At 45.6% G+C, this 27,979-nt stretch overlaps 1 protein-coding gene and 1 long non-coding RNA gene across 5 annotated transcripts in view; one reads left to right on the forward strand and one right to left on the reverse strand.

The window, feature by feature from the left end:
• LOC147031430 (lutropin-choriogonadotropic hormone receptor-like) overlaps positions 1–27,979 on the forward strand; it is a 141,278-nt gene that overhangs the window by 38,222 nt on the left and 75,077 nt on the right. The window contains exons 1-2 of one of the 4 annotated variants that reach the window (XM_085862976.1): positions 22,010–22,137; positions 22,379–22,553. The exons of 1 other annotated variant lie outside the window; for it this stretch is intronic. In XM_085862976.1, coding sequence (XP_085719102.1) covers positions 22,393–22,553 — 161 coding nt within the window. In that variant the 5' untranslated portion in view covers positions 22,010–22,137; positions 22,379–22,392. Of the gene's footprint in view, positions 1–22,009; positions 22,138–22,203; positions 22,554–27,979 lie in introns of those variants that run through there. 2 more of the 4 variants (XM_085862970.1, XM_085862981.1) reach the window with 2 other exon arrangements.
• LOC147031431 (uncharacterized) lies at positions 4,837–6,291 on the reverse strand. Its single transcript, XR_015053027.1, has 3 exons — positions 6,135–6,291; positions 5,853–5,900; positions 4,837–4,932 (listed from the first exon to the last, which is right to left on the reverse strand). It is a non-coding gene; the product is annotated as an uncharacterized LOC147031431 (long non-coding RNA).

Genomic DNA, 27,979 nt, shown 5'->3' on the forward strand with positions numbered 1-27,979 from the left:
ACGTAGTCCCAACACACATCGACGTATGTAGACGTATTCCAATGACGTCTTCCGGTCGACAAAAAAAAAAATGAACGTGTTTCTAGCTTAAGGCCCGGTCACACCTTGACGTTTTAGCCAACGTATGCCGATTTTTGAATTTTTTTTTCTAAAACGCTGGCACACGTTGAATACGTTATGGGTAAGTTTTGATAACATTGAGAGCACGCTGGCATACGTCGTTGTATGTTGGCTTTAAACGTTGTACTTTTCGGTTGTCCTCAAATTTTTTCATGCTTGAAATTTCACGACATATGCCGGCGTATGACTCACACGTTCCGTTACGCTGGCCACAAGTTGTAGGCACGGTCTGCGATCGTTGACAGACGTCAACACATGCTACTTGTAAGTTAATCATAAGTTGAGACACGCCGAGGTAATGTTTAGCGTACCCGAAACTTATTTCCTACCTATGATTAACGTGTTGTTGGCACGTTACGCGATCGTTGCCACACGTCGACAGACGTTGCTTTTAAGTTACTCATAGGCTGAAAGACGTCGGTATAATGGATCGTCCTTGCGTCAGCGTCCATGGCCACGGCCAGGACACTTATTTGCAGCATTCTTGAAACTTTTCTTTGGCATGACGAGGATGTTCACACTTCGATGTCTAGCTTGGCTATGATTCCAATTGTCCATCGGCAGCGTCTATTTAAAATAGTCTAGTTTGAGCGTTTTAACACGTTCAGAAGAAACGTTTCAAATTTCCAAACCCCAGCGTCAAAAAAAAAAAAAAAAAAAAAAAAAACAAAGGCGGGTGACAGCAATTTAAATCGTTCATTGTAAACAATGAAACTAGCTGAGTGGTACCGTTTAAAAGTCGTTGAGTGTAAAAAAAAATCCAATTGTTGAGCGCAAGCATCTACTTTCAATAGTGGAGATGCAGCCATTTAAATCGTTGAGTGGCAGCCTATGAACCTACCCGTGGACACGCGGATGCAAGGACGATCCATCATAACCCACACCCTCCCCCTCACACCCACCTACTACTGCCAACATGAACAAACTACTACTAATACTAATACTAATAGTAATACTGATACTGATACTGTTACTGCTGACATGGACATCGACTCAAAAAGGACTCGAAAACACTGTTGGGTTCCCCTTTTATGAACACCATTTTTATATACCAATTCCCAAAACCGCTGGGAACACGTCTTTATATGGCAGTTGTAACCTAGAAACACGTTCATTTATTTTTTTTGTCGACCGGAAGACGTCATTGGAATACGTCTACATACGTCGATGTGTGTTGGGGCTACGTAAAGAATTGGTTCAAAGCACATCAAACATAAGTTAGAAATAAGTTTCGCGTAAAAAAGACATTACCGCGACGTGTTTCGACTTATGAGTAGCTTATAAGTAGCCTTTGTGGACGTGTGTAAGCGTCCACATATCGTGTGTAAAACTTATCCCCATCGCAAGCGGAACGTGTGTCATACGCCGAGTACGTCGTAAAATTTTGAACATGTTCAAAATTTCTTGACGTACTCTACTTACTACGACTTATGATAGCGTATTTAGCGTTCTACTCGCGCATACCAAACTTACCCATACCGTATTCGACGTGCCCCAACGTTTTAGACACACTTTTTGTTACGTCGGCATACGCTGGCAAGATCGCCAAGGTGTGACCGCGATTTTGACCCTTCCATTTCTACGGCAGTTATGATTTGAATCGTTGTGCGTCAGCCTTTTAATAGGCTACGCCACGACATCGTCGGCGATGCGTGCAACGCGCTATGCCTAAGTTAGACTATCGTTGGGCATCGGTTGTGTAGGCCGACAACAGGTTCAGCATTCGTTGGTATAAGTTATCTATAACACAACGAAACGTTCTGTGTCCGTTACCAATGCGTTATACATAAGACGAAGTCGCTATGAATACGTCCGAATCTTTAAAAAAAAACATCAAAAGTTCAACGTAAGCCAGCGTTTTACATAAATTTTAACACGTTGCCATCGCTGGCTAAAACGTCAAGGTGTGACCGGGCCTTTACAACTGCCATATAAAGACGTGTTCCCAGCGGTTTTGGGAATTGGTATATAAAAATGCTGCTCATAAAAGGGGAACCCAACAGTGTTTTCGAGTCCTTTTTGAGTCGATGTCCATGTCAGCAGTATCAGTATCAGTATTAGTATTAGTATTAGTAGTAGTTTGTTCATGTTGGCAGTAGTAGGTGAGTGTGAGGGGGAGGGTGTGGGTTATGATGGATTGTCCTTGCGTCCACGTGTCCACGGGTAGGAGACATCTTTTCACCATTGTTCGAAGTTCTTCGCGGCTAATTTTTTATGGGGCTTTTTCAACAATGAGCTATAGCTTGTTTTTACGATTTAGGTCTATTCATAACGGGTTGGACAAATGCACAATGAACTAATAATGTGCATAGAGCGCTTTGATTACTTATAGATACGATATACCAACGAATAATTATCGTGAAGCCGGCGTTCACAAACTATGCCCAATGATAGCCTAACTTATCCATATCGTGCGGCAGTTTATCTTTGCCGGTGACGTAGGGTTTGCTATTCATAGGCTGCCACTCAACGATTTAAATGGCTGCATCTCCACTATTGAAAGTAAACACTTGCGCTCAACAATTGGATTTTTTTTTACACTCAACGACTTTTAAACGGTACCACTCAGCTATTTTCATTGTTTACAATGAACGATTTAAATTACTGTCACTCGCCTTTGTTTTTTGACGCTGGCGCTCGGAAATTTTAATCGTTTCTATTGAACGTGCTAAATCGCTCAAACCCCACTATTGAAAGTAGATGCTTGCGCTCAAAAATTAGATTTTTTTTTTACACTCAACGACTTTTAAACGGTACCACTCAGCTATTTTCATTGTTTACAATGAACGATTTAAATTGCTGTCACTCGCCTTTGTTTTTTGACGCTGGGGTTTTGAAATTTGAAGCGTTTCTTCTGAACGTGTTAAAACGCTCAAACTCGACTATTTTAAATAGACGCTGCCGATGGACAATTGGAATCATAGCCAAGCTAGACATCGAAGTGTGAACATCCTCGTCATGCCAAAGAAAAGTTTGAAGAATGCTGCAAATAAATGTCCTGGCCGTGGCCGTGGACGCCGACGCAAGTACGATCCATTATACCGACGTCTTTCAGCCTGTGAGTACTTAAAAGTAACGTCTGTCGATGTGTGGCAACGATCGCGTAACGTGCCAACAACACGTTAATCATAGGTTAGAAATAAGTTTCGGGTACGCTAAACATTACCTCGGCGTGTCTCAACTTATGATTAACTTACAAGTAACATGTGTTGACGTCTGTCAACGATCGCAGACCGTGCATACAACTTGTGGCCAGCGTAGCGGAACGTGAGTCATACGCCGGCATACGTCGTGAAATTTCAAGCATGAAAAAATTTGAGGACAACCAAAAAGTACAACGTTTAAAGCCAGCGTACAACGACATATGGCAGTGTTTTTCAGCGTGCTCTCAATGTTATCAAAACTTACCCATAACGTATTCAATGTGTGCCAGCGTTTTAGAAAAAAAAATTCAAAAATCGGCATACGTTGGCTAAAACGTCAAGGTGTGACCAGGCCTTTAGATAAAAGACAGTTTGGACAGTACATCAAACTTTGGTCAATGCAAATTACAAGAATAATTGCCGGGAATTCAGATAATTCATGTTTTATTTCATTTTTCCATTGAAACAGTGTTGCTCTACAGACAAAATGAAGGAATGTTGATATTCTTTCATCATATTACTGTTCTAGATAAAGTACAGGAGGGACATACAAAAGAATGGTATAACCTACCTGAACAGTGTAAAAGTTGAGAAATTGATATTATGTACACATCATGTTCTGAAAATAAAGACAATGATTGTGTCCTTCTCTTCTTGTCTCAATTTGTTGTGCACTCCCACATATAAACAAACATTTACTTGCATGAAAAGATTCACTGCCAATAATATTATGAGAAGAAAATTGATTTTTTTTTTTACTATTTTCCAGATGTTACTCGACGACAATCTTGGATTTGGCCCCCAAAAAGTTATATTTCATATTTTGTGACTAAAGCCTTAAAGATAACAATCTGGAATGGTAATATATGACATCCTTGACCTTTAAAACATATATTTTGATCCAAAAATCATAAAAATTGGACATGTAGAACCAAAGATATGCAATTTTTGATATACTGGAAGTAGCATGGCGGCCATTTTAAATTTTCGCATCTGGCCGAGTTAGCCCACATTTTCACGAGGTTCACCCCAGCTCATTTTAATCAGCACCCTCAAATTGAGTAAAATCAACCTTCAAACCTTGGTCCCGGAAAAACGGTCACAGGACCCTATTGTGGGAACTCTACTAAAATGCATTGTAGTTGAGACAACTGTTCATCTGAACTCTGTTTGCATGGATATCAACAGGTTTGATGTTAATGTCAAGAAATATTGGTATGAATGTGACACTTATTACTGGTATCTGACGAATATTTTCTGCTTGCAATATGATGCATATCCACTGTGAACCAAATAACTTACTGCTTTATTTCAGAAGACCAAAAATGCATAGTGGACATCCCATCCTATAAAATACTTAAGGCATTGAAATTTATGGCAACTTGTTAATTTCACTTATGGTTATGATTCCAGATTAACCATGGCGTCCTGTGGAGAACCATCATGTAAGAAGCGTGCAACTGAACATTCCATTGACTTTCAAATGTGCTTGTTGTGTCAAGGAGACAAGTTCACTGACATTAAAGGTGTTCATCAACTGGAGCATCTGTGACTACCAGAACTGGAATCATACCAATCATTGTTGGACTGTATAAGCAAGAGGGCTCAATATCAAAACGCTGAGTATGTTCGTTTGCATCAACAACTGAGTGGCATATCTGGAAAAGAACTGAACAACCAACATGCAGTGTGGCACAAATCATGTCATGGTAAAGCAACACACAAGCAACACTTTGAGAGAGACAAAGCTAGATATGACAAAGCAGTTTTATCTCAAGAATCAAGTGTATTGCCATACAGCAAAGTCGGTGGTCTCCCTCCCGCATCACAAACATCTAACACCCCAAAGCAAGTAACTCCTGCATCTACCAGCACACTAACAATATCTCGTTACCCTCCATTCCAAAAGGAACACTGTTTCTTCTGTCAAAACGAGAAGATTTGTGGTGGTCAGACAGAACGCCTTATTACTTGTCGAAGTGTTGATATTGGAGTGTCAATCCAAAACATAGTTGATGTTAGCGGGAATGAACAATGGAAAGTAAACCTGGCAAACATCATAACTGATGGCGACTTTCTTTCAAGGGACATTAAATATCACAAAAATTGCCATACCATTAACTGGCGAAAGTACATACACGCCAAAGAAAGAGTCAGCAACAGAGAACATCAGGCAGAAAATACAGTGGAATTTATTTCTGCAGCGAACGAGTTCAGTGCTGAATTGCAGGAATCTATAGATCAAGGAAGCATCCTTACTTTGAGTGAAGTAGCAACAGGATACATCCAAATTATGCACAATCATTTGATTCCAAACCACAGATTACACTCACCAAAATAGAACAACAAATATCAAACTTCACAATTACTGAAGCAAAAGGAAGAAAACCTGCACTCATTCATTCTAAGGAAACTGTTCGGTCAGCAATAGATACTGTTGTGGAGGAACGTGATGTTTTAGCTATCAGATGAGACATGAAGACCATCTTTCATTGCTCAAAACTTATCAGGCAATTTCTCTTGCAAGACCGCGAATCTAACCCATGGACCTTTAATGGCTCATTGACAATTGTGAAGAATAGTGTGTACCTGCAGAACTCGTTGCTATGATGAGGTGGACATTACAAGGAACTCAAGCTGCAACAACAGACACACGTGCCAAAGAGATCAGCAACACATGTCACACTCTTTCACATTCCATAGTGCAAGCATGCAAAACAAAGAGGCAAATGTCTCTGACACCAAAATCAAATACAGCTGATTTCTGGTGCAGGCTGTGATACGACAGGACATATCCAAGGGAAGGGAAAGAAGGGGTGCTTTACAACTTTGCTGAAGGCAAGCCCCACCATTCTGAGAGCACTAGCTAACCTTGGCGAAGGGGATGAGCCATCTGAAGAAGTTCTTTGTGGTTGTGAAGAGTTTCTTTGCTCTCTTTTCTCTCCAGTTGGAGTCTACAGATGAACAAGGAGTTGACAAACTGCCACCGACTCAGGGAGCATGGATTGAACATATACTCCGTGCCCATGTCCAGTGTAATATCTGGTGCCAGGATATGGTATTGAACCCAACTTTTCTTGACTCTTTGACCTTGGGGTGGCGAAACCAAGACAAAAAGCTACTGATTGTTCTTTCTCAGGTTGCACCAGCTCCAGTCTCAGTGCTGCAGCTCGTCAGGTGTAACTGTGAAAAATCAAAGTGTTCAAGAAGGTGCTCATGCAGAGGAAACAGTGTGGTCTGTACCGAACTTTGCAAATGTGGTGGGGAAGGCGACAGCTGTACGAACATAACACCACCAAGGATTGGCAGAGATATAGAAGATGATTGAAGTAATGACAATTATAAATGTTTAATCAGTAACATTGACACTCCCGATTCATACATGTCGCATTTTCATACCTTTGAAAAAAAACTTATCCATCTTCTAATTGTATAACCGCCCAAATAAATTTATATTGAATTACATGCTCTATATTATTTCTGTTAAAAATGTTTTGGAGGATTGGCAAAGAGTGTTCCAATCATAAATATGTTGTTATTATTGGAATCCTCATGTGCCAAAACATATGATTAGACACCAAAAACATCTTCTTATGTCTATTGGTTCAAAAGTAATGGCATTTTACATAGAAAACCCCCAAAATCAGGTGGCCATTTTGAATTTTTCCCAATATTTAGAGTATTTCTAGTGCTCTTAGTTTGCTTCTAATGAATCTTTGTCCCCTTTATATAAGTTTAGATAAAATAAAATAAATATTGTATGACATTTGAATGAATAGTTATGGTTAATTTGCAATATTATTTTTAAAAGAAGATTTTTGGCGGTGGCCATTTTGAAATTCAAAATGGAGGCCCTAAATGTTAATGGAAAACTGGCACCCTTTTTTTTCTAAACCAGTTAAGTTTTCAGATGTGTTTAGACATGGGTAACACGAATCTACCCCCAAAAATGACAAATCCAGAAAATGTTACATAAGCTCACGGACTAAAAGCTTACCTTGCTGTGATATTTAACCCCCCGGGAATCTTTGACTGGTGGACGATTAAACAAGACCATCACCGCCAGGCCTCAAAACAGAGCGCCATTTCCTGTGTGATTTGCATTTCATAGCCATGGCTCCGCTTCACACAGTGGTGACAAAAGTGTTGAAGGTTTGAACCGTGTTCTCCTGAACCAGATAGTACGGACGACTGACTGAAGTACAACACAATGACTAGGAGAACGCAGGTATGGGAGAGCAGAAGGCAGTCATTGTTGCTGTGTTTGCTTCTGTTCTTTCTTCTTGCTGTTGAGAAGTTTCAGTTGCTCTGGAAGCAGTTATTGCTGCAGTGTTTGCTTCTCGTCTTGCTTCTTTCTGTTGAGGAGTTAAGGCTGCTCTGGATGCTGCTTTTGCAAGTCGTTTTTGGTCAAGTTCACTTCTTGTACAATTATTTATTTTGGTTGGAGCCATCTTCCTGCAAAATAAAGAGAAGGGGAGAGAGAGGGAAGAGAGAGGATGGAGAGAAGAGTAAGGAGGAGGGGTGAGCAAGGAGGGGAGCTAGGAACAAAGTGGAGAGAGAGGAAGGAGGTGGGGAGAGTGATGCCTCAACACGTCACTATACACTGTGGGAGGGAGGGGGTCCGAGAAGTAGGGTGGGAGCAAGAGAAAGAGGGAGAGAGAGAGAGGTGGGTGGGATCAGGGTGAGAGAGGCAGAGGGCTGAGTGAGGGGAGGGCAGAAAGAGGGAGAGGGATGAGGAAGGCAGAGGGGTGAAGGATTCCAGCAGATGTGATGCCCAGTTTATCATCCATCCAGAGACTGCACACACATTGATGAATCACGTGGCCTGCGAAATACCGGGATGACAGTTTATATCTGGGTTGGGATTAATATCCAAGCTACACAAAGCAAGCATGCGTACCTCTCGGCTTTCCCTCCGTGGTGTGGCGATTCATCATTTCATTATTGAAAATATTTTTTACTCATTGTGATCAAATAATTTGTTTTCCCTTCCTACCTCGGGTGGAGAACCACGGTATCGCCAATGAAACTTAAATGCACGCCAACCAAAATGATTTAAGAAACTTTTAAAAACGAAATGTTTAATTTTTATTTGTATTTATCTATGCTGAAGTGACAGGTCGTACAATGGAAGATTGTACAAAAGGGGGAAAGTGGTGTATTGGCATAGAGCGTTGAGGGGGGCGTGGAGGAGTTGTGATAATAGTCACGTGTCTGCAATGCATATAGCTGTTCGCGCCTGCTCGAGGTTCGTAGTAGTGTGCATCCGGGAACGCAATAAACAGAGTTACGACAACCCTCATGACTCTCCGTGTCTCACTGCTCCCCGGACATTACATTGGCGACGAGGATGTTTCGGATCGACGCGTGCAGAGTGCCTGTTTTCCTCGGCGTTGCCTTTGAGTCGTTGCCGGAGCAATTGGATTGCTGGGCGCACAGAGCGCCGGGAGAATCAGCGCAGCTTGCGCGGTTTGAGTTCGATCGCCTGGCGAGGAGCCTAGGGGAGTGCATCGTGAGTTGGGCCGAGTGGGTGAGACATCTCGCCGTCGCCTGCAAATTCACGTCGAGTGAACAGCAGGCCAGGCTCGAAGATCGTTTTATTGCTGGATTGCACGACGCGGATGTGGGTTCGGCGGTTTCGCGGCCAAAGGGCGAAGACATTACATTCAACTCAGCAGTTGAAGTGGCGTCGGCTGTCGCACAGACTCTGAGGGATGTCCGAGCCTTCGCTGGCCAGAGCATGTCAGGTGATCCGGAGGTCTGCGCGAAGAACCAGGCGCCCACGACCGTACGCACAGTCTTCGGTGCGGGCCGTGGCCAGGCGTTGCAACGCGGCCAGTCAGACGGCATTGTGAACACTCAGGGGCATCTACAGCGTGTGTGTGCCAGGTGTCATTGGCCACCATAATGGTCATAGATGGCGATGTGCGAGGCAACCCCGGCGACGCGGGGCGAGACCTACACCCGGTACGAGACCACCCCGACGACCCGGGGCAGGGCCTGCAACCTGTGCGAGGTTTTGTGCATGACATACGCTTTTACGTCCCGGGTCGAGTCCTGCAGCCTGTGCGAGGTTCTGTGACTGGAACGCCGATCATGTTTCAAGTTGGTACCGGAGCGGCGGTGTCGATCATAAGCGAGCGCACACTCGTGCACTCCCCGGTCTACATCTTTTCAGGTCTACCCTCGCGTTGCACACGTATACCGGTGAAGCGCTACCAGCGGTTGGCAGGGCACACGTCTTGGTCGCCCATCAAGGTCAGCGGGTTGAGCTCTCGCTGTTCGTGGTGCGAGGGGAGGGCCCCGCCCTTTTGGGTCGGAGCTGGTTGGCCCGCATTCAACTGCGCCAATGGTACGGCGCCAGCCAGTGGCCTTTGATGTCCCGTACCGAGCCAATTAGAGAGTCGGTGGGAGGAGGTTCCTCTTTCGGAGTTCGTACCTCCAGGTGTGCCTGTATCTCCTTCGGGCCCCGTACCTCCGTTTGAGCCCGAGGCCCCGAGGGCGAGGTCCCAGTGGCAGGGGCCACGGCGATACAACGTTGGTGTCTGTTCCTTGGTTCCGACAACGACGATATACAGTTCTGGAGCAACGGGGGGCATGCCGACTGCGATGGTCTCTCGCGCTTGCCTTGCGCGGAGGGCCACGGGAAGCATGCCATTGGCGACGGTCCCTTGAGCTTGCGCGGAGGGTCCAACGTCATCTGGATCAACCAACCGAGTTGATGTGTTGGCATTGTGCCAAGTCCAAAGCCAACCGGTCGCATCCAACAAGTTCGCGATGCGCGACCATCGACGGTGTCCTCTTCGACATTCAGATGAGGACCTGCACGCAAGTCGCCTCAACGTCGTGACAACCAAGAGGCTTGCTCGCAGCGTGGTTCATGATTTGTTAATGGTTGTATGTTTGATTCTCACAGCACGAGTGATTAAGCATGGCGTTATAAAAGCAAATGCCGACAGTCCGCGTGTGAGCAAAATGTGTTTGATTGGGATCAATGCTTTCTTTAATGTGAAGAACTTGCGGACGATCGTTGCGAATTAAGAGGTCTTCCAGATCCCGGTCTTCGATGACAGTCCGCAGTTCACTGCAGCTTCATGTGTTGAAATTATACTGTGGGAATGCGCTGTACGTAAAGAGAAGTTTGCATCTGCGCAAACGATGTTTCTGCTGCTGTATGACATTGCTATGCGTCCAGCCAATGCTGATCGTCTGTATGGATGTGCGTTGAAGTCTCGGCTGGATTTGCTGCGACCTAAGGGGTCGGTGGCAGGGGCGGTGTTGCGCCCGGCGCTGGTGCGCGATTTTGGTGTGGGACAGCTGCTAATGGAGCCGGCTAATTGCCTGGTTCGGGTTGTTGGCGGGGAGCCGGGGCTGGTTCGCTGTTCAGCGTCACCCCCACCCCTGATAGCGCCAAGGTCAGACGTGCCAGGCACCATGGAGCGCAAACCTCTGATCTCACCAAGGTCAGCCGCGCTGGCGCCCGCGGGACTTGTAGGCTCGGGGTGCTTACCTGATTCGGTCCTGTCTGAGGGAGACGAGCCAGCTTGTCGACCGGGGGCATTTGATGGTGCCGGGGGAGGTTCGCCTGGGGTGTCACCTCGACCTCGTCGGAAGGCGTTTAAGCATGGGCCATCTGGGGGCGCTATCTGCCCGGGGCGGATCGAGAAACCTGGGGCTTTTGGATGATTCGTGTCCTTTCTTTTTCACCAGTTGCTTTTTGTGTCGCAGTGCCAATGATTTTTGGTTAGTGTCATGTTGTCATTTTATAATTGTCATTTTATAATCATACTTTTAGGAGGGAGGAGTGTGGTGTATTGGGATAGAGCTTTGAGGGGGCGTGGAGGAGTTGTAATAATAGTCACGTGTCTGCAATGCATATAGCTGTTCGCGCCCGCAAGAGGTTCGTAGTAGTGTGCATCCGGGAACGCAATAAACAGAGTTACGACAACCCTCACGACTCTCCGTGTCTCACTGCTCCCCGGACATTACAGAAACGTCATGGAAAATAAAATTTTACATTTTCAGTGAGCCAGCCACCGCCAATTTCACCGCAGAACAACACATGGCCAACAACGCATGCGAGTGTCCCTGAACTTTGTTCAAGTTGATCGACATACAGTATTCAGTGACAGTTCGAATATTATAGAGCGCTCGCCAGGTGGCTTAAGCACTCCAACAGAGTGTTTGTCTCCGGATGTGTCCAGACGGTGTTGGTCTCTGGACATGTCTGGGCGGGGGGTTTTAAGATGTCTGAGCAGTGTTTTTGTCCAGACGGCTTGGCTCCGGATGCGTCCAGTGGGTTTTGTCTCTGGATGTGTCCGGGCGGTGACCGGTCGAAAATTGATTTGAGACATGATTTTGTTTCCACCTTCATTGTTATTCATTGCATAATAATTCTGATTTAAACAGTATGAATCGTAATTAATTCTGCACTGCATGTCTGCCTTCCTTTCCTCTCACCTCACACTGTCTTCGCTTCCCCCACCCCTACTCGCTCCCCCTCCCTCCTCTCTCCTTTACCCTCCACCTGTTCACTCTCCATGCTCTCTCTCCCCCACCCTTTCTCCCTCTTCCCCCTCTTTTTCTCCCTCCCCCCTTTACTATTCCCGTCAGCGAAGCGACGGGTGGTTTTTGCGAGTTTCTTATTATTGATATTCATATCCTTTAAATTGTACCATTTTATTAAAACCTTCTTTTTTTACATTGCCAAGATCTGTACAATATTTATAAAATTTTATAAAATAATTGAAATGTTAATTGTAAAAGTACAAAATTAATATTGTTTGTGAAGTTTTGACAGCTATTCCATCATTACTTTTTTGACACTCGATCTCATTTGCAAATGAAAGCAATTTAACATATTTAGAAACAATTACATCACTCCAAGAGATAAGTCCATGACATCAATGTAGGGATTCCAACTGCAGCTACTGCTAGTTCTTATTGACAGTACACTGTACTGCCTTTACTTTTTCAAATATAGTTCATAGTAACTGAAGAAAACAACGGGATTAATAGCATCCCAAGTTTAAGGTAGAAATAGGGGGAGAGGGATGTCTTCATTGAGTGTTATGTAATATTTTAGTGGGTGTCTGTTGAAGCGTTGTGGAATGTTACGGGGGGTGGGGGGTGGAGGGGAGGAGTGTCAGATTTGAACAAAAATGCATTACGTAATGTTTGACTGGCCCCTTAGATCTCAAAGACCCGTTAAATCCATTAGACCTGTTGGACTCGCAAACCCTTGAGACACCTTTATGGTCGGAAAAGTTTTAAGGGTTCTTTCACTGGACAAAACCTAATGGAACGTTTTTCATCAATTCAAGACCTATGGTATCCTTTTGACCCTTTAAGATTTAAGACGTTTTAGATCATTCGACCTTTTAAGACTCTTTAGATGCCCTGATGAGGGCTCTTCCACCCTTCCAATGCTATACCCTATAAACCCCGATAGAGCCTTTATCTTCCGTATTCATCATCTTGTCCTTTCCTCGCTCATCATTCACAGCTGCACCCTTAGCCAATTATGCTACCCCGCAGCCCTTTTTTGGAAGCACAGTCGAGGCTCGTGGAAGAGCTCGAAGAAGTACACTGAACAGATCAGGACGCAACACGACAAAACAAACAGCGGGGGGGGGGGGGAGTTGGGGACACCAACAGCACAGCCGAATGTCAAGAAAGAGTGAATTGGACAAACAATGAAAGTGGAGATCAGGAATGGGGAGCGGAAGAGGATGTGTGGGTTGGACAAAAAGGGAACCCTCAGGAGAAAGAACTGGAAATTTGGAAGGAGGAGGGATTGGGATGGTGGGGGGGGTAACAAGGGTAGAAAAGATCATGGTTTTGGCCTCCTGCTGCATACGAAGAAGAAGAAGAAGATTATATCTAATAAATATTGTTGCGAATTCGCACCCGCTGGCGTGCGATCGGCAGCTCAACTCGAATGGCGGCCGCCTCGCCCACCGGACGGACAATTCAGTCGTGACCCTCCGGGAAATATCGCCCGGAGCCAGTCACGGGTGGGCCTTTCGACCTCACCACAATCGTGCCAATCAGCCACCCGCGTAGGATAGGGTTGTTCGCCAAACTCGACCTCCCTAAGTACCCACGTGCACCTATATCAGTAAAACAAAAGAAACGATGACGCAGAGTTACAACTGAATACGTGTACACACGGCAACACTGACACAGTTTTACTTCACAGGCGGCGCCAACACACATTCACTCAAAAGCAAAGGAAAGAAGCCACCCTCATAGACAAGGGGGCAGACGGGCCTGTAGGCCAATATGCGCACGTAACTTGAAGGAGCGGCCAGGCCCGCGAGACCGGGGGGGGTCCTACCCGCGTCCTCGTGACGCGTTGGTGGACGAGCCGCAGATGTGGCCGCGTGGTTGTGCCCCGACTCCGTGCTCCTTCGCGGGTTTCGTTGGCACGACGCTTGGAGTGGGGTGGGAACGGGGCCCCCTTTGTTGCACTATCTCAGCGTGGAGGAAAGGGGGAATTGTTGATGCTCTGGGGGAGGAGAATAGCTGGCTTGCTTGGGTCCCGCGACAAGCGATCTCCCACCGCGACCTCGTCGCCGACTGCCGTCCTTCTCGCCTCGGACCCGAGCTCCTTGGCCTCTTCCCACAACTCTCCTCAGCCGACTGCAGAACCCACTCGATGCCTTCGCCACCCGACTCTACTCTCTGCCGCTGCCACACTCTGCCCTCCAACCAAAAACTGACGCTCCCCAGACTTTGGGCTCCACTCGGCTCTCCAGACCCGACTTGACTGCCCCGATTCGCCTTGCGCTCGCCGTTTTATAGGTCGGCAGGAGAAAACAATATGCAAATTTCCGGATCAGGATCACCTCAGGGGCGGAGCCACGCTCGCCAATTGGACGGAGGAAGAGTGGGCGTGAACCTCCCCTGATCCTAGAATTTGCATATTTCGATTTCACTCAGACGTGCATGGAGGGGGGGCCAAACCGCTCCGCACTTGCTAATTGGACGGATCAGAAGTGGGCGTGTAGCGTTCTTGATCCGAATTCTTCCTTGGAAAGGCCGCTATTTGCACTCGCGGCTCGCTGCGTATCCTGAACGAGCCCAAGACAGCCCGGCGCTCAGTGTTCACAGGTGGTGCGGGAATGGCCGTAGAAGGAGAGAGGTGAGGGTGGTGGAGGGTTTATCGGTGGTGGTTTGATGGTTATGGTGCCGTTTGGGAATGACGGTGATGCGATGTTTGCGGGATTGAGTTGTGAAGGTGAAGGTCGTGGCTGTTGGCGTTGTTGTTGTCTGAGGGTTGGAGCGTTGTTGTAGTTGGTGATGATGGCTGGCGTGGTGGTTAAGGTGGTTGTTGTGTGATGGCGGTTGAGACGTGGTTGGTTCAAAATAAAGATAGAACAGAAAAACGGCTATCTCAAAGCGTCGCAGCCCCAATGAGTCACATAAATTCCCTCTAAACAACGGGTTTGGGGCTAACTACACATGTACTTAGAGTTATCTCACCTACGGGCCCTGAATGGTGGTTTGCGAATTTCCACAGCCGTAACACTATATTTGTCTTCTGTCTGTGTCTTGATGGTCGCGTTTTTGCAAAGACCACTGGGCCACCAACCACCATACTTGGCACACAGGCAAAGTCCGACCAGAGGATTGTTCACATGGTATTTTCATCCACCACTTCATCCTTTAAAGGTCACTTTTGCATCTTTTTCATTTATATACAATCTGATTGGCTAACAGCTATCACATGACACATAACACGGATGAAGGCCAGCACATCTAATAAGCCGAATTGTGGCATCCACCCATTGGCTGGACAGCTGGCCTGACTCCACCCACAATTATAGCCTAATTAAAGAATTTTCATGCCATTTTCGTGCCGCGGTATGCTGTAGCCATCTTCGACGGTAAGTTGTACAGTGTTCACAATCACCATGCCTTCCCTATGTTTTCCCTTCATTGTAAAGCAAGCATGAGCCCATACAGTAAAACCCCACCATAGGTGGGGGATATGTTCTTGAAAACTGCCACGAATCTCGAATATGCCAATGTCGGGGCATTGTTTCAATGGGATAAGTGGGTTAGGTCATGGGGGGTTGCAGTGAGCTATGTTGAAGCCCTTCCAACTCTCTCACCGTGAGCTATGTTGAAGATGAGCTATTGACGGATATATAATGAAGCGTTTCATACTTGTCTGGCCATGTGAAAAGCAAGTTTTATACAAAATACAGTCCAGGAAGTTCAGTCCTCAGGTTACAAAGGGGTCTGTTCCGGATAATCGTTCATACTGTAAGTAAATTGATCAGGACGTTGACTAAGTGTTATAAATAGTGGTGTCAGCGCACGAGTGGGGACGACTAACCCAGTGATTTTACAAGCTCAGCAGGAGACCAATCATGTGGGTGCATTGAAGGGGGTAGGGGGGAGGGAGAGACAGGGGAGAGAGAGAGAGAGAGAGGAGGGAGGGGAGCATGAGGAGGGGGAGGGTGAAGAGAGGAGGAGGAGCGAGCAAGGAGGGGAGCTCGGAACAAGGGGGAGAGAAAGGAAGGGGGTGGGGAGAGCGATGCCTCACCACATGTCACTAAACACTGCGAGAGGGAGGGGGTCCGAGGAGGGTAGTGGGAGCAAGAGAAAGAGAGAGAGCGAGAGGGAGGAAGAGAGACAGTCTGTTTTTTTTTTTACAGATGTTCATCGGCCTCAAACCGATGTTCAATTGGGTGCTCGGGAAACATATTGCCTTGGTACAGCCAGGAAGGAGGTACAGTAGGTTTTAACTTTTAACCTCAGCAGCGTATGAGTGATCGCGTTTTCCTTTGCACCAGCGGCTGTTTCGAAAGCAATTGGTTATTTTACATGAATCGGGTGTGCTTTCGAAAGATTATGTTGCTTCTCTTTGTAAGTTTCAAAGCAAAATAAAATTTGATAACACCTAATTTCTGAGCCTTTTACCATATTCACATGTTTTTTTTTAAATTACCAAGCCAATATTTTTCTACCCGTCACACAACGATTGCCAGATATTTATAAAGAATAATGTTCATGCACATCTCCTTGAAACGTCTATAATTTAATGTTTTCTTTCAATTTGTTTGTTGAAATTCACCCGACATAAGGGTGAAAGCTACTCAAAAGGTTTTTCGGTTGTAGACCGAGTCAGTATTGTAATTGGTATTCAGTACTCGCACTGACTCCATTCGGCCGATTATGATTACCGAAAAATTTCTGATATTGGCCTGTGCCCATTCCTGATACTGATATCAGCCCAGTACTAGTGGGTGGTAGTTGCCATTGTTGGGGGGGGGGGGGCGGATCCATGGGTGTGTGGTGATGATCTATGTCCGAAAAATTCGAAAGTAGCTGGAGCACGGCCTCAAAAGTAGGAACAGTACTTATTTTAAAATCTGGGAGTAGCTGCGTTACACGAATTGCGAATCCGCGAATGTCAGGGTTTTACGGTATATGGTGGGTTTCACGGCCCTTGAGAAGGCCCTAGTTAGCATGTATTGGCCTCAGCCTTTTGGCCTTCAGCCCTCGAGAGAGGTTCATGCTTTTACACCACCTGAGGTTTTTTGGGGGGGGAGTGACCATTTTTCCTTGACTAATTTCTCCCCCACCTCAAAACCTCCATGTCTGTTCTGTGGAAGCTCCACAGCCTCAACTTTTGCGACCCCATGCGATCACTGGTTGTGCGAACAATCAAAGATTTTTTGTTGGAGCGAACAATCGGAGATTTTTAGTCAACAACATATTTGGTGATGGCAACTGTTTATTTTTAAGTCTCGCTTTTTGGGGGAGGGTGATGTCAAACTTGTCTGGAAAGCTGTTAATTACGTATGCAGATTTTATTATAACGGTCTCCATGTTCATGCTCCCTCACCTCTGACCCTCCCCCTCCTGTGTGGCTGTTCCCACTATTCACATAGATCTTCATACCATACTTTTAACCATGTTGTTGTTGGTGTTCTCCTCCTTTTCCCTTTAAAAGGGTCCGATGGCACCAAGCTTCTGTTCTGCCTTGACCATCATATCCTCCACCTCCCTCTGTCCTCAGCTAACTCCCTCCACTCTCTAACCACCCCCACCCTACAGATATCCCTCATCACATAATCCTCCCATCTCAACCATGGCCCACCTCTTTTCCTCATACCTTGCTCCCTCAATCTATCTGCTTTCTTTGCCATTATCTCTTCCACCATCTGCACCAAGTGTCCAGCCCATCTCAGCTGGTATTTCACCAATCTCCCTGTCAAGCTCATCTACACACCAATCTCCTCCCTTTGGTCATCCATCTTCCTTCTATCCACCCTCTTCACTCATGCAATCCTCCTGACCCAGTTCTTCTCGCAAATCTGCAGCCTCTGTTGTTGTCTCTCTGTCAGTGCCACCGTCTCCAGACCGTAAAGGCAGGCCGGCATTACACATGACATCAGAACCTTCCCTTTCAATTTTCTTGAAATCTCTCAGTCTGTCATTACTCCCTCCACCCTCCACACATTCTCACCCACCTGAATCCTCCTCCGCACCACTGCCTCAGACTTACCATCCTTGGTCATTGTTACTCCCTGATTCTCAAACCTATTTCCCTGTCTGATCTCCTTCGCCTCCAACCTGACATTCATTTCTTTTCTCTGCTGCCCGACCCACATCACCTCAGTCTTTTCCATACTCATCTTCAGCCCATGTTTCTCAAATGCCTCCTTCCATATCCCCAGTACCTTCTGCATCTCCCACCCACTCTCCACCACAACAGCCAGATCATCCGCACACAACATGCCCTCCATACTAACCCTCAAGCTCACCTTCCTGCTTTCCAGTTCCATCACCACGATAAACATGAGTTGACTGAGAGCGCTTCCCTGCCTCAAACCGATGTTCATACTGAACTCCACATCTCAGGACCAACCAAAACTCTTCCCTTTGTTCCCTTTTACATCCCTTCCACCAACCTGACTTCTGCTTCTGGCACTCCCATCCATCTCAGTGTCGTCATCACCATCTCACTCAGGACAGTGTCGTAGACCTTCTCCAGGTCCACATATCCCAATGTCACCTCACCTTGCACCTCCAACCTCTTCTCACCAGCTGTCTCAGCACAAACATTCCATCTGTCATCCCCACACCCTTTCTAAACCCCTGCTACTGTTCTCCGATTACCATCTGCATACTTCCTTATCCTCCCATCCAGAATCTTCTCCAGCACCTTCATTCCATGACTTAGGAGCATAATGCTCGTGTACTTCCCTGGATCTTGAATATCGCCCTTCCCCTTCCATATCAGCACAATTAACCCTGTCTTCCAATCCTCCGGAATTGAACCCTTTGAATCCGGAGCTCATACATATATTCAACAGCCTCTTCTTCCAACTAACTCCGACTTCTTCTACTGCAATTATCATCTCTGTACCCACCTCATCAATGCCTGGCGCTCTTCCCTTATTCATCGTTTTGAATGCCATCCACACTGCCTCCTCTGTGATTTCCATTAACTCCGCTTTCCCCTCTACATAACATGGGAGTTCCAGCTCGCCGTTGCTTCCTTCCCGATTCCACAACTCTTTGAAATATTCTTCCCACACCTTCAATACTGCTCCCCTCTCTGTCACTAGCCTCCCACCACCATCCTTCATCACCCCCCCCTCATGTCCTTTCCATCCTCATCCCTGTCACAAGCCAATTTATATATCATCTTGCTCTCACCATCCTCTTCCAACTTGTTACCTCCTCTTTCATGTCATTCCTCGCCTTATTCACAGTTCTCCTTTCTGCTTTCTTCTTCTGCCCATACAGGTGTAGCAATCGCACATCTGGCTGTCTCCCCCTATCCTTGATTCCTTGATTGTCTCTATCCTCTAGCAAACCTCCTTCTTTTAATTCACCAACTGCCTTTGCTCCCTCCTCCGTCCACCATACCTGGTATTTATCCCTTGACGATGCACCCCTTTCCGATCGTCAGGTCAGGTCAGGTATGGGAGCATGTGCCAGAACAGCGCGTCGCTGCGTCCACTTTCCGCCGATACTCCAGGGGCCTCTGTCTGGCCATCCCCCAGGCAGATGCCAGGCCCATCCCCATCTCCTTGAGATGATGGTCAACCTGCTGCAACCACGAGGCACGTGGTCGGCCCACTGGCCTCCTCCACTCATGAGACTCCCTCGCTGAGAGAATCTGGTGAGCAGGATCAGCATCAGGAAAACGAGCCACATGTCCATACAGCCGCAACTGACGCTCACGGACTATACAGGTAACAAATCTCATCCGAGTCTCTCTCAGCAACCGCTCGTTGGACACAAAATCCGACCAGCGATAGCCAAGGATTCTCCGAAGAGAACTGGTACCGAAGGAATTAAGTCTCCGTCTCAGATCCTTGGTCAGAGTCCGAGTCTCACATCCATAGAGCAAGACTGGAAGTACGTCCTTCCACACAAAACTTCTGCAATTCCCGTAAACGCCTCTCCCTACTTCTTCCACTCCTCCAAACCCTCCGCTTCTTCACAAAGTTGATAAAACCTAGCCCTCAACCTCTCCTTGTACTCTATGAGGACATTTCCCCCACACTTTCCCCTCCTAATAATTTTCCCTCCCATGCTCTTCGCCTCCCTATTTTTCTTCATCCATACCACAATCACCACAAGCTTGTGCTGGGTGCTAACATACTCTCCCGCCACTACCTGGCACTCCTTAACCCTCCACAAATGTTGCTTCCTTACCACCACCAAATCCAGTTCTGTTCTATGTTGTCCACTCCTATAGATAATCCTGTGGTTTTCCAGCTTTTGAAAGAATGAACTAGGTATGGCTATCCTATTCCTTGCCACCAGCTCCACCAGCTCCTGACCCTCTGTTTTCCTCATTCCCCACCCAAATTTACCAATACAATCCTCTTCACCCGGCTTCACCACTCGTGCGCATTGAAGTCTCCTGCAATGCACCGCATCACCTCCAGCTCAACCATTTCCACAATCCTCTCCAGTGCATCCCTGAATTCCTGCTTCTCTGCCCCAGTCTTTCCTGTTTGTGGCCCACATATCAACATAACACACATCATTTGCCTCTGTATCACCACCCATGCCATAACTATCCATCCCTCCCATCCTTCCAGTCTGACCACCTGCTTGCTGATCTCTTCTGATACTATTATTCCCACGCCATGACTCCTTCCATCCCCACCCGCGTGCAACAGCTTGTATCCTCCTACCAACCTCCTTTTCCTGTTCCCTTTCTAACTGGTCTTCTGCACACATAACACTTCCATACTTCGTCTCTGCATAATCTGCACCACTTTGACCCCTCTCCACCCCATTGGTCCCACATTCAAACTACCTAGCTGGACCCCACTTCTGAATCGCTGCCCACCTGACAGAGCTAGTACCATCTTGGATAATTTGGGACATATAGGTCATAAATCAGCAGCACTGCCCTGGCTGACCTGCTGGAACCTACCACTTTAACCTGTTGTCCTCATCATGTGGACACACACACACACACACACACACACACACACACACACACACACACACACACACACACACACACACACACACACACACACACACACACACACACACACACACACACACACACCTCTTTTTCCGCTCTCCTCCCCCCCTCCCTTGTTTTAATATTCACCCTCAACACTCAACTCCTCTCCCTCACCCGACTCACTCCTACCTTTAGGTGCCATAACTGGGTTATAAGTGTCTATATGTTTGTATAACCAAAGGTTTCAATTGTAATGGTAAAAAGAAAAAGAAGCCTATCCAGATCAGCATCAACTGCACAATGTATGGCTGCTTCTGGGCAGAAAGACACATTTGAGCAGCGTGAAAAGTGACTTCAAGGCAAGCGGAGACGCAGGTGCTGCTGCCCGATCTCAGGAAGCATCACAGATTCACAGGCATTATTCCTCAACATACCACCTGCTACCCGTGGGCTGCATCAGAAGCCTGAATTCTTGCATCTTATGATAAGTGATGAATCCTGCTTATGACCTACTATGCTTTAAACAGAGCTCCTTATCGAGACGTCTAGCTCTTTGTGACGGGCCTCAAGCGCAATGAATAGAGATCTCAACAGTGGCAATAAAAATCTTACATGTGAACAGAATTCTCAATTAAACATGCCATGGTAAAGCCACAGGTTTTCACTAGTTAGGAATATTGTGGCGTGGTGCAGTTTTACAACAAAAAGTGGCATCAATTCTTTCCTCTCGCACTATGGGTATCCCAGCTAGATTCCATAAAGTTTATTTTGCATTCTTTCACTAATATTTTGTTTCTTCGCTTCTCTCTTTTGCTATTCTCTTTGTTACCATATACTTAAATAACCTCAACCCTAGCCCTTTCCATTCCTCTCCAAAACAAACGACAACTATTTAAAGTTGATATTGTGTGATCAATCTATTTGCGATAAGACGAAGGAATAAGCTAAGAACAAGTGGGGGTAAAAAGTTGTTTGTGCTTTGTCTTTGCCAATGCTGTGTACTGAATTTGTGTTCGGTCGTTCAGCAGGTCCTCCTAATGGAATTCGCTCAATTAAATGAGGCAAATGTTGGTGAACACACAGGAAAATTAGAGCACTTGTATTCTGTTTAATGATTTGTTGCATTATGTTCACCATCTGCTTCGCATATTGAGTCTAAAATATATATGCCTCATAACCATTGGGGCTGGGAGAAGGGGAAGAGGGGGGAGGATGCAAGGACTAACGGCGCCTCTTTATCTGGACGTACAAAGGGTAAACATTAAAGAAAGGGAAACGTCAAGGCGTTGAACTCCAGTCGCCCTTGGGAAGGACAGAGATGAGAGGGAGACGATGAAGGGTGGCATGAGGGGAGAAGCGATGTCAAGGGAAGGAATGGGGAAGGCGAGAAAAGTTCATGGTGAAGACGAGAAGGTGAAATGGGAGGGATATTGGGCGGGGGATGTACTTTGGGTATACCTTCATCCCCGCCGCACCAAAGTTTCGCACTGATTCGTGGGCTCCAGTTTCTTCCATACTCACTGTTCTGTAGAAAACAGCCTCGAACATTATAGATACTTAATTACCTGCTTGAAACGACCCTCAAACAAAAAAAGTGTCGATTTCCTTAATTTTTTTTTTTTTTTGAAAAGAATACCCAATGGTGCAATCGCAGGCGATACACAAGGCATGGGTCATGTGAGACTCGCGATGTTCGTGTGCGCTGTCGTGGCATTTCGTGGAACGTGGGGAGCGTGCCCCGATATGTGCAGCTGCAAGGGCTTGACAGTGACTTGCACGGGCTGTACGTGGTCCGAGCGGACCGAGTTTCCTGCGGACACTGAGGAACTGTGCGTGAGTGTGTTGTTCTTTGTGTGCTTGTGTCCGGGTGGGGAATGTGGTACGTGGCTGTGTGTTTCTGAGCATTTTATTTATTTTGCATGCTCTTTCTCGGTAGCGCTCCTTGTGAGCAAAATAAAATGTGCGGGAAAGTATGAGAACCTCCATCGATCCTTTCAATGAGGAGACTTGATGATGGAATCGTTACATGGTGGACAAAAGGACCACATGGACTCAGATTTTTTGTTTTTTAAAGTCATGTTTTAAAAAAAAGAATAACTGGAAGGGTCTTGCATGATGTCATTATGACGTTATAATCTCCTAATTGTCTGATTAAAAAAAAATTATTTGTAGAATTTCAAGCTTTAAATGCCATAACTGGGATGTAAGTTACTGTATGTTTTTGTGACCAAACATTTCAATCGTGATATCACCTTTTTCCTCTGATAAGGTGTGATGATGCCATTATAATGTCATACCTGTAACAATTACCCATACATGTCGAACACATTTAGGGCCGTACCATATTATATGGTCCTTCATACATTAATATTTGACATAAAACCATACAAATGGTCAACACACTTTATTTACTGTTAAAACTAAAAGTGAAACTTGAATACACCGCTGTAGTCGTTACATCGCCATCACCAAGTTAGCAAAAAATTTCAAAATGGAGTGATTATGTGCATAAAAATACGACACAAAGTAAAACTTACCCGTTTTTATGATCCCATGATTGAATAGTTGACGGTCTCAATGAATCAGTAACAGATGTAGGAAAAAAACAACACAACCACACAGGCTCTGCATTATCAAACAACTGCATCCCACTATATTAAATAAGACAATTCTCCATATATATATATATATATATATATATATATATATATATATATATATATATATATATATATATATATATATATATATATGAACATCTGAATATCAAAGAAAAAAAAAACAAAAGACTGCCCTGATCTCCAACAAAATTTGCATCATGTTGGTATTACTCAAGGTCAAGAAATATCCGCAAGGAACCCCCCCTCCTTTGAGGAGTGGGGAAGAGGGGGTGAACGACTTACAATTTTCACCTGATCAAAAAATTTTGCATACCTGTTGGCTGTACCCAGGATAGCCGGAGGGTAGGGAAAGAAACAAGATATTATACACGTCATTTATGAAAACAAAGCCATAAACAGGAGATAATCTAAACTAATAATTGTATCTCCTCCATAACTAAAAAAATCATGAAACCGAGCAGCCTGAAATTTTGCGTGCATACTAAAGGAACTCCAAGGAAGTGCATGAGTGAAAATTGGGTGTTTGGGGTAATTAAAACACCCATTTTGAACATAATTAATGACCTTATTTAATTATATCATTTATCAGACACATCTTTAGCCACTTCGCTTTATATGGGGTCTTAAGGCATATCCTGGGTTACATCGCTGGGGTCTGAAGCCGCCACGATAAAGTTTTTTTTTTTCACTCTCCTCACTCATATTATCGACACCTACGAATCGCTGGGTATATTGCAATGCTTATAAACGCCCAGAAATGCCAGCGTTTGTGACTTCATTTCATTTCCACACATGCTATAACCTCGAGAATCTCTTAAATTAAGCCGAATTACCAAATTGAAGCTCCAGATTTGAACTTAGCAGCAGTTACGACTGCTAGAAAGTATTCATTTGTCCAATTTGGACATTGCTTGGGTGTTTCCAGGTGCATGAGTTTATCGACAGCAATTGGTAATCGCTTGCCAAGCCATGCGTTCCATTGGATTGCTTGCTTTAGTGCTTAAGCCACTTGTTGAGTGCCCTGCAGTTGATAACAGTGCAGTTCATGTCCCGATCGGGATGTACAGTCGGCAATTGCTATTCAAGGTAGAGGTACGTATACAGCACATAGGCAGGTGGTACATATGGGTAGATTTGGATCTGTGTGGACTCTCCGCGAGTGTGAAAGCAACTCAAGGTTTTTGGGCTGTATAACTGTTGTCTGTACAATATGTACTGTAGTCGGTAATCACACTGACTCCAATCTACCGATTGCCTAAATATCGGCCAAGCACAGGTGTGTGTGTGTGTGTGTGTGTGTGTGTGTGTGTGTGTGTGTGTGTGTGTGTGTGTGTGTGTGTGTGTGTGTGTGTGTGTTAGTTCTTCATAAAGCATAACATTTGCTCTGCTAATTCCCCTCCCTCCACCTTTCTCTTTCTCTTTCTCTTTCTCTTTTTCTCTTTCTCTTTTTCTCTTTCTCTCTCTGTATCTAGACATGTCTAGGCGGTGTTTAAGTCCAAACGGTGTTTGTCTCCGGATGTATCTGGATGGTGTTTATCTCCGGGTGGTGTTTGTCTCTGGATATGTCAAGGCATTGTTTCTCTCCGGACTGAGTTTGTGTCCAGGTGTTGTGTATCCTCGGACAGTGTTTGTGTCCGGAACTGTCCGTGCCATGTCTGTTTGTCTCTGGATGTGTCTAGGCAGTGTTTGTCTCCAGACGGCTTGGCTCTGGATGCGAAGCGGTGGGTTTTGTCTCTGGACATGTCCGGGCCGTGTTTGTCTCTGGCCTGTGTTTATAGTATGACCGGCAAAAAATGGATTTCAGACATCATTTTGTTTCGATCTTCACTGTTTTTCTAAGCAGAATCATTTTAATGAAACAGTATGAATTGTATTTAACACTACACCACACGTCGGCCTTCCTTTCCTCTCACCCCACTCTGCCTTCCCTTCCCCCACCACTCCTCACTCTCCCTCCCTCCTTGCTCCTGCTCCCTTCTCTCTCTTTCCCCCCCTCTCTCCCTTTCACCCCTCTCCCCCCCCCCCCACTTTAGTCGTCCCATCAGCGAATCGACGGGTGGTATTTGCTCGTAATATCAATAAATGAACTCGACAAAACTGAGGAAAAGAATGCTTACTCAATGGTAGACTCAACAGCAGTGTGAAGATGTCTAAGGCTATTCCACCACCCCGGCCTGGCAGATCCAGGGTTCTAGCTTTGGTGCCAATCTTCTCATCAAACACACGCACAAGAATCACAAGTCTTTTGGAGGTGTTCTTGTCGTTGTTCTCATCGATGATCAAGAAAAATGCTATCGACTTGTACATTTCTCAACAACTGGCTTGGTCACCTCAACAGCAGGCATTTCTTACAATCTCAGTCACTTTTGTCCTTTTGCAAGCAAACTTTTGCAGATGCTTTTGAATGTGTTTTTTGAATGTGATGTGTTTTTTTTTCATGAAATCGAGAAGTGATAACAGTTGTAGGCAAGTTGTGTTCCACCATGGACTTGGAAAACAAATCTTCACATTCAGTTACTTTTTTTTTTTTGTTGATGTTCTTCTCTTGGTGCCAGAAGTGCTTGTCTTTTGGGACATGTTGTTTGTACTTTGATACATTGCTCTTTGCTCTTGTGAGCACCAGTTTCAAAGTGTCTGGATAGGTTTACGCGATCACATGCCGCTACTTTGACTGGCCTGTGACACGGTTTAATGGCCTAAGCCTTTTTATTTTTGGGGGAGGGAGGTGAGGGAATGGAGAGACGGGAGAGGAGGGAGGGGAAACTAGTAAGGGGGGAAGAGCGAGGAATGGAGGGAAGCGAGGGGAGGGGAGTGGAAAGGACGGAGGAAAGGGAAGGGAGGGGAGAGAACGGAGGGAGGAGGGAGGGGTTGCTAGTAAGGGGGGAATAGTGAGGAAGGGAGGGTGTGGGGAGAGTGACACCTCACCAAACATTGCAATACATTGAGGGAGGGAGGGATGTGAGGAGGAGGCGAGAGAGAGAGAGAGAGGGAGACAGAGGTGTGGGAGGAGAGTGCTGCATTTTATTAGGAAAGGGAAGCAAGGAGGAGACAGAGATATTTGCTTATTTACTTATATTTGCTTATAAATGTGGTATTATTTGCTTGTCATCCTAGCAGCTAGATTTGAGACAGAGCGCTTCCTCGTTGTCGCAGGAAAATGCACATCCAAGACTTCATGGCAGGCTTCATTGTAATACTGGACAAGAACATTTGCATCATAGCCACAGCTTTCCAGAATGAATCCCATTTTAGTCGCTAGATCAATGGAGAACTTGTCATCATCGATTAATTTGTACCTTTGCAGGAGAAACATCTTTTGCAAGTACAGTTCTTGCGAAATTCAACGCACAGTGCACTATGGAGACAGGTCGGATCTACGGTTTGTATCTGGACCTTAACCAAAATCGAATCAGCTTGTTCTTGTCACCTCTCCAACTCTTCCACAATGTTTTGTTATAATGCGTCCACAACGTTTTGAAATATCACTTTAAAAATTCTCGGATTTGGATCCAGATCTGCATCCATATCGTCACCAAAATCTAACCAATTTGTCCTTGTAACACACCCAACCTGTCCACCAAGTTTCATCTAAATCCGCCCAAAACTTTTTGAGATATTCTGCTCACAGACAGACAGACAGACAGACAGACAGACAGACAAACTGGGGTGAAAACATAACCTCCATCCAGCTTTGGTGGTGGAGGCAATGAAGCTCGCCGAGTTTGACGACACTGAGCGAACAAAAACAGATGCCGATTGCAGGAAGCTCATCCAATCCCAACGGAATGTTTGCGAGACAGTTTCAGCCGCCAAGGATTATTGTGATGAAAAACTTTCTCATTGTAAAATCAAAGATATGCACTGGACTAAATTACTTAATGTTGGAAGTGAGGTTATCCCTTAATGTTGTGATCCATCTGATCTAGCGAATGACTTTTCACATTACTTTGTCAGTGAAGTAGTTAAGATCAGGAAAAGTTTGGGTAATACTCGAGTCACCCAAATCAGGTTCAAGTTTAAGATCCTGTTCAACTGGATTTTCTTCACACAATGATTGTAGTTTATATCTTCTCAGGTGAGAAAGACACAGAGTTATATAGGCAGTGTGTACAAGGGAGTTAGGGGGTGACAGATTTGGAGGCAAACACCAAATTTTCTTGAGCAGAATCTGCAGTATGAGGCTGGATGAGGTGAGGGAGTAGATGTGGAGAGGACATGAGCCACATGCAGGATGGCTTGCCTCAGGATGGACGTACAAGTTGTGCGGAGTGACATGATATTACCTTCAGTCAGGTTTAGCCTTTGTCATTGAGAAAGAAAGTTCCTTGACAACTAGCTTGACAGAATTTGGTGCACCATGGCTGAGAGGATCGATAGGCTAGCCGCAGAGGGAATGAGATTAGCATGTTGCGGGGAGAGAGATAGAGATAGAGATAGAGATAGAGATAGAGATAGAGATAGATATGTTTATGGCTTTGTGGAAGTAAGTCCAGATGGAATTTTATCAGATGCTGTGCATATGGCACCCCAATGGACTTGTGAGAAGGCAAACTGCCACCCATGCCAGTTGGCCTGGCCAAACAGATTGTGTGTTGTTAAAATCGCTTTCTAGGTAGTTTTATCTCAATGGCATC

Source organism: Eptatretus burgeri, chromosome 2 (assembly GCF_056783735.1).
Source record: "Eptatretus burgeri isolate ZD-2024b chromosome 2, Ebu_testis_v1, whole genome shotgun sequence".
Taxonomy (NCBI): Eukaryota; Metazoa; Chordata; class Myxini; order Myxiniformes; family Myxinidae; genus Eptatretus; species Eptatretus burgeri.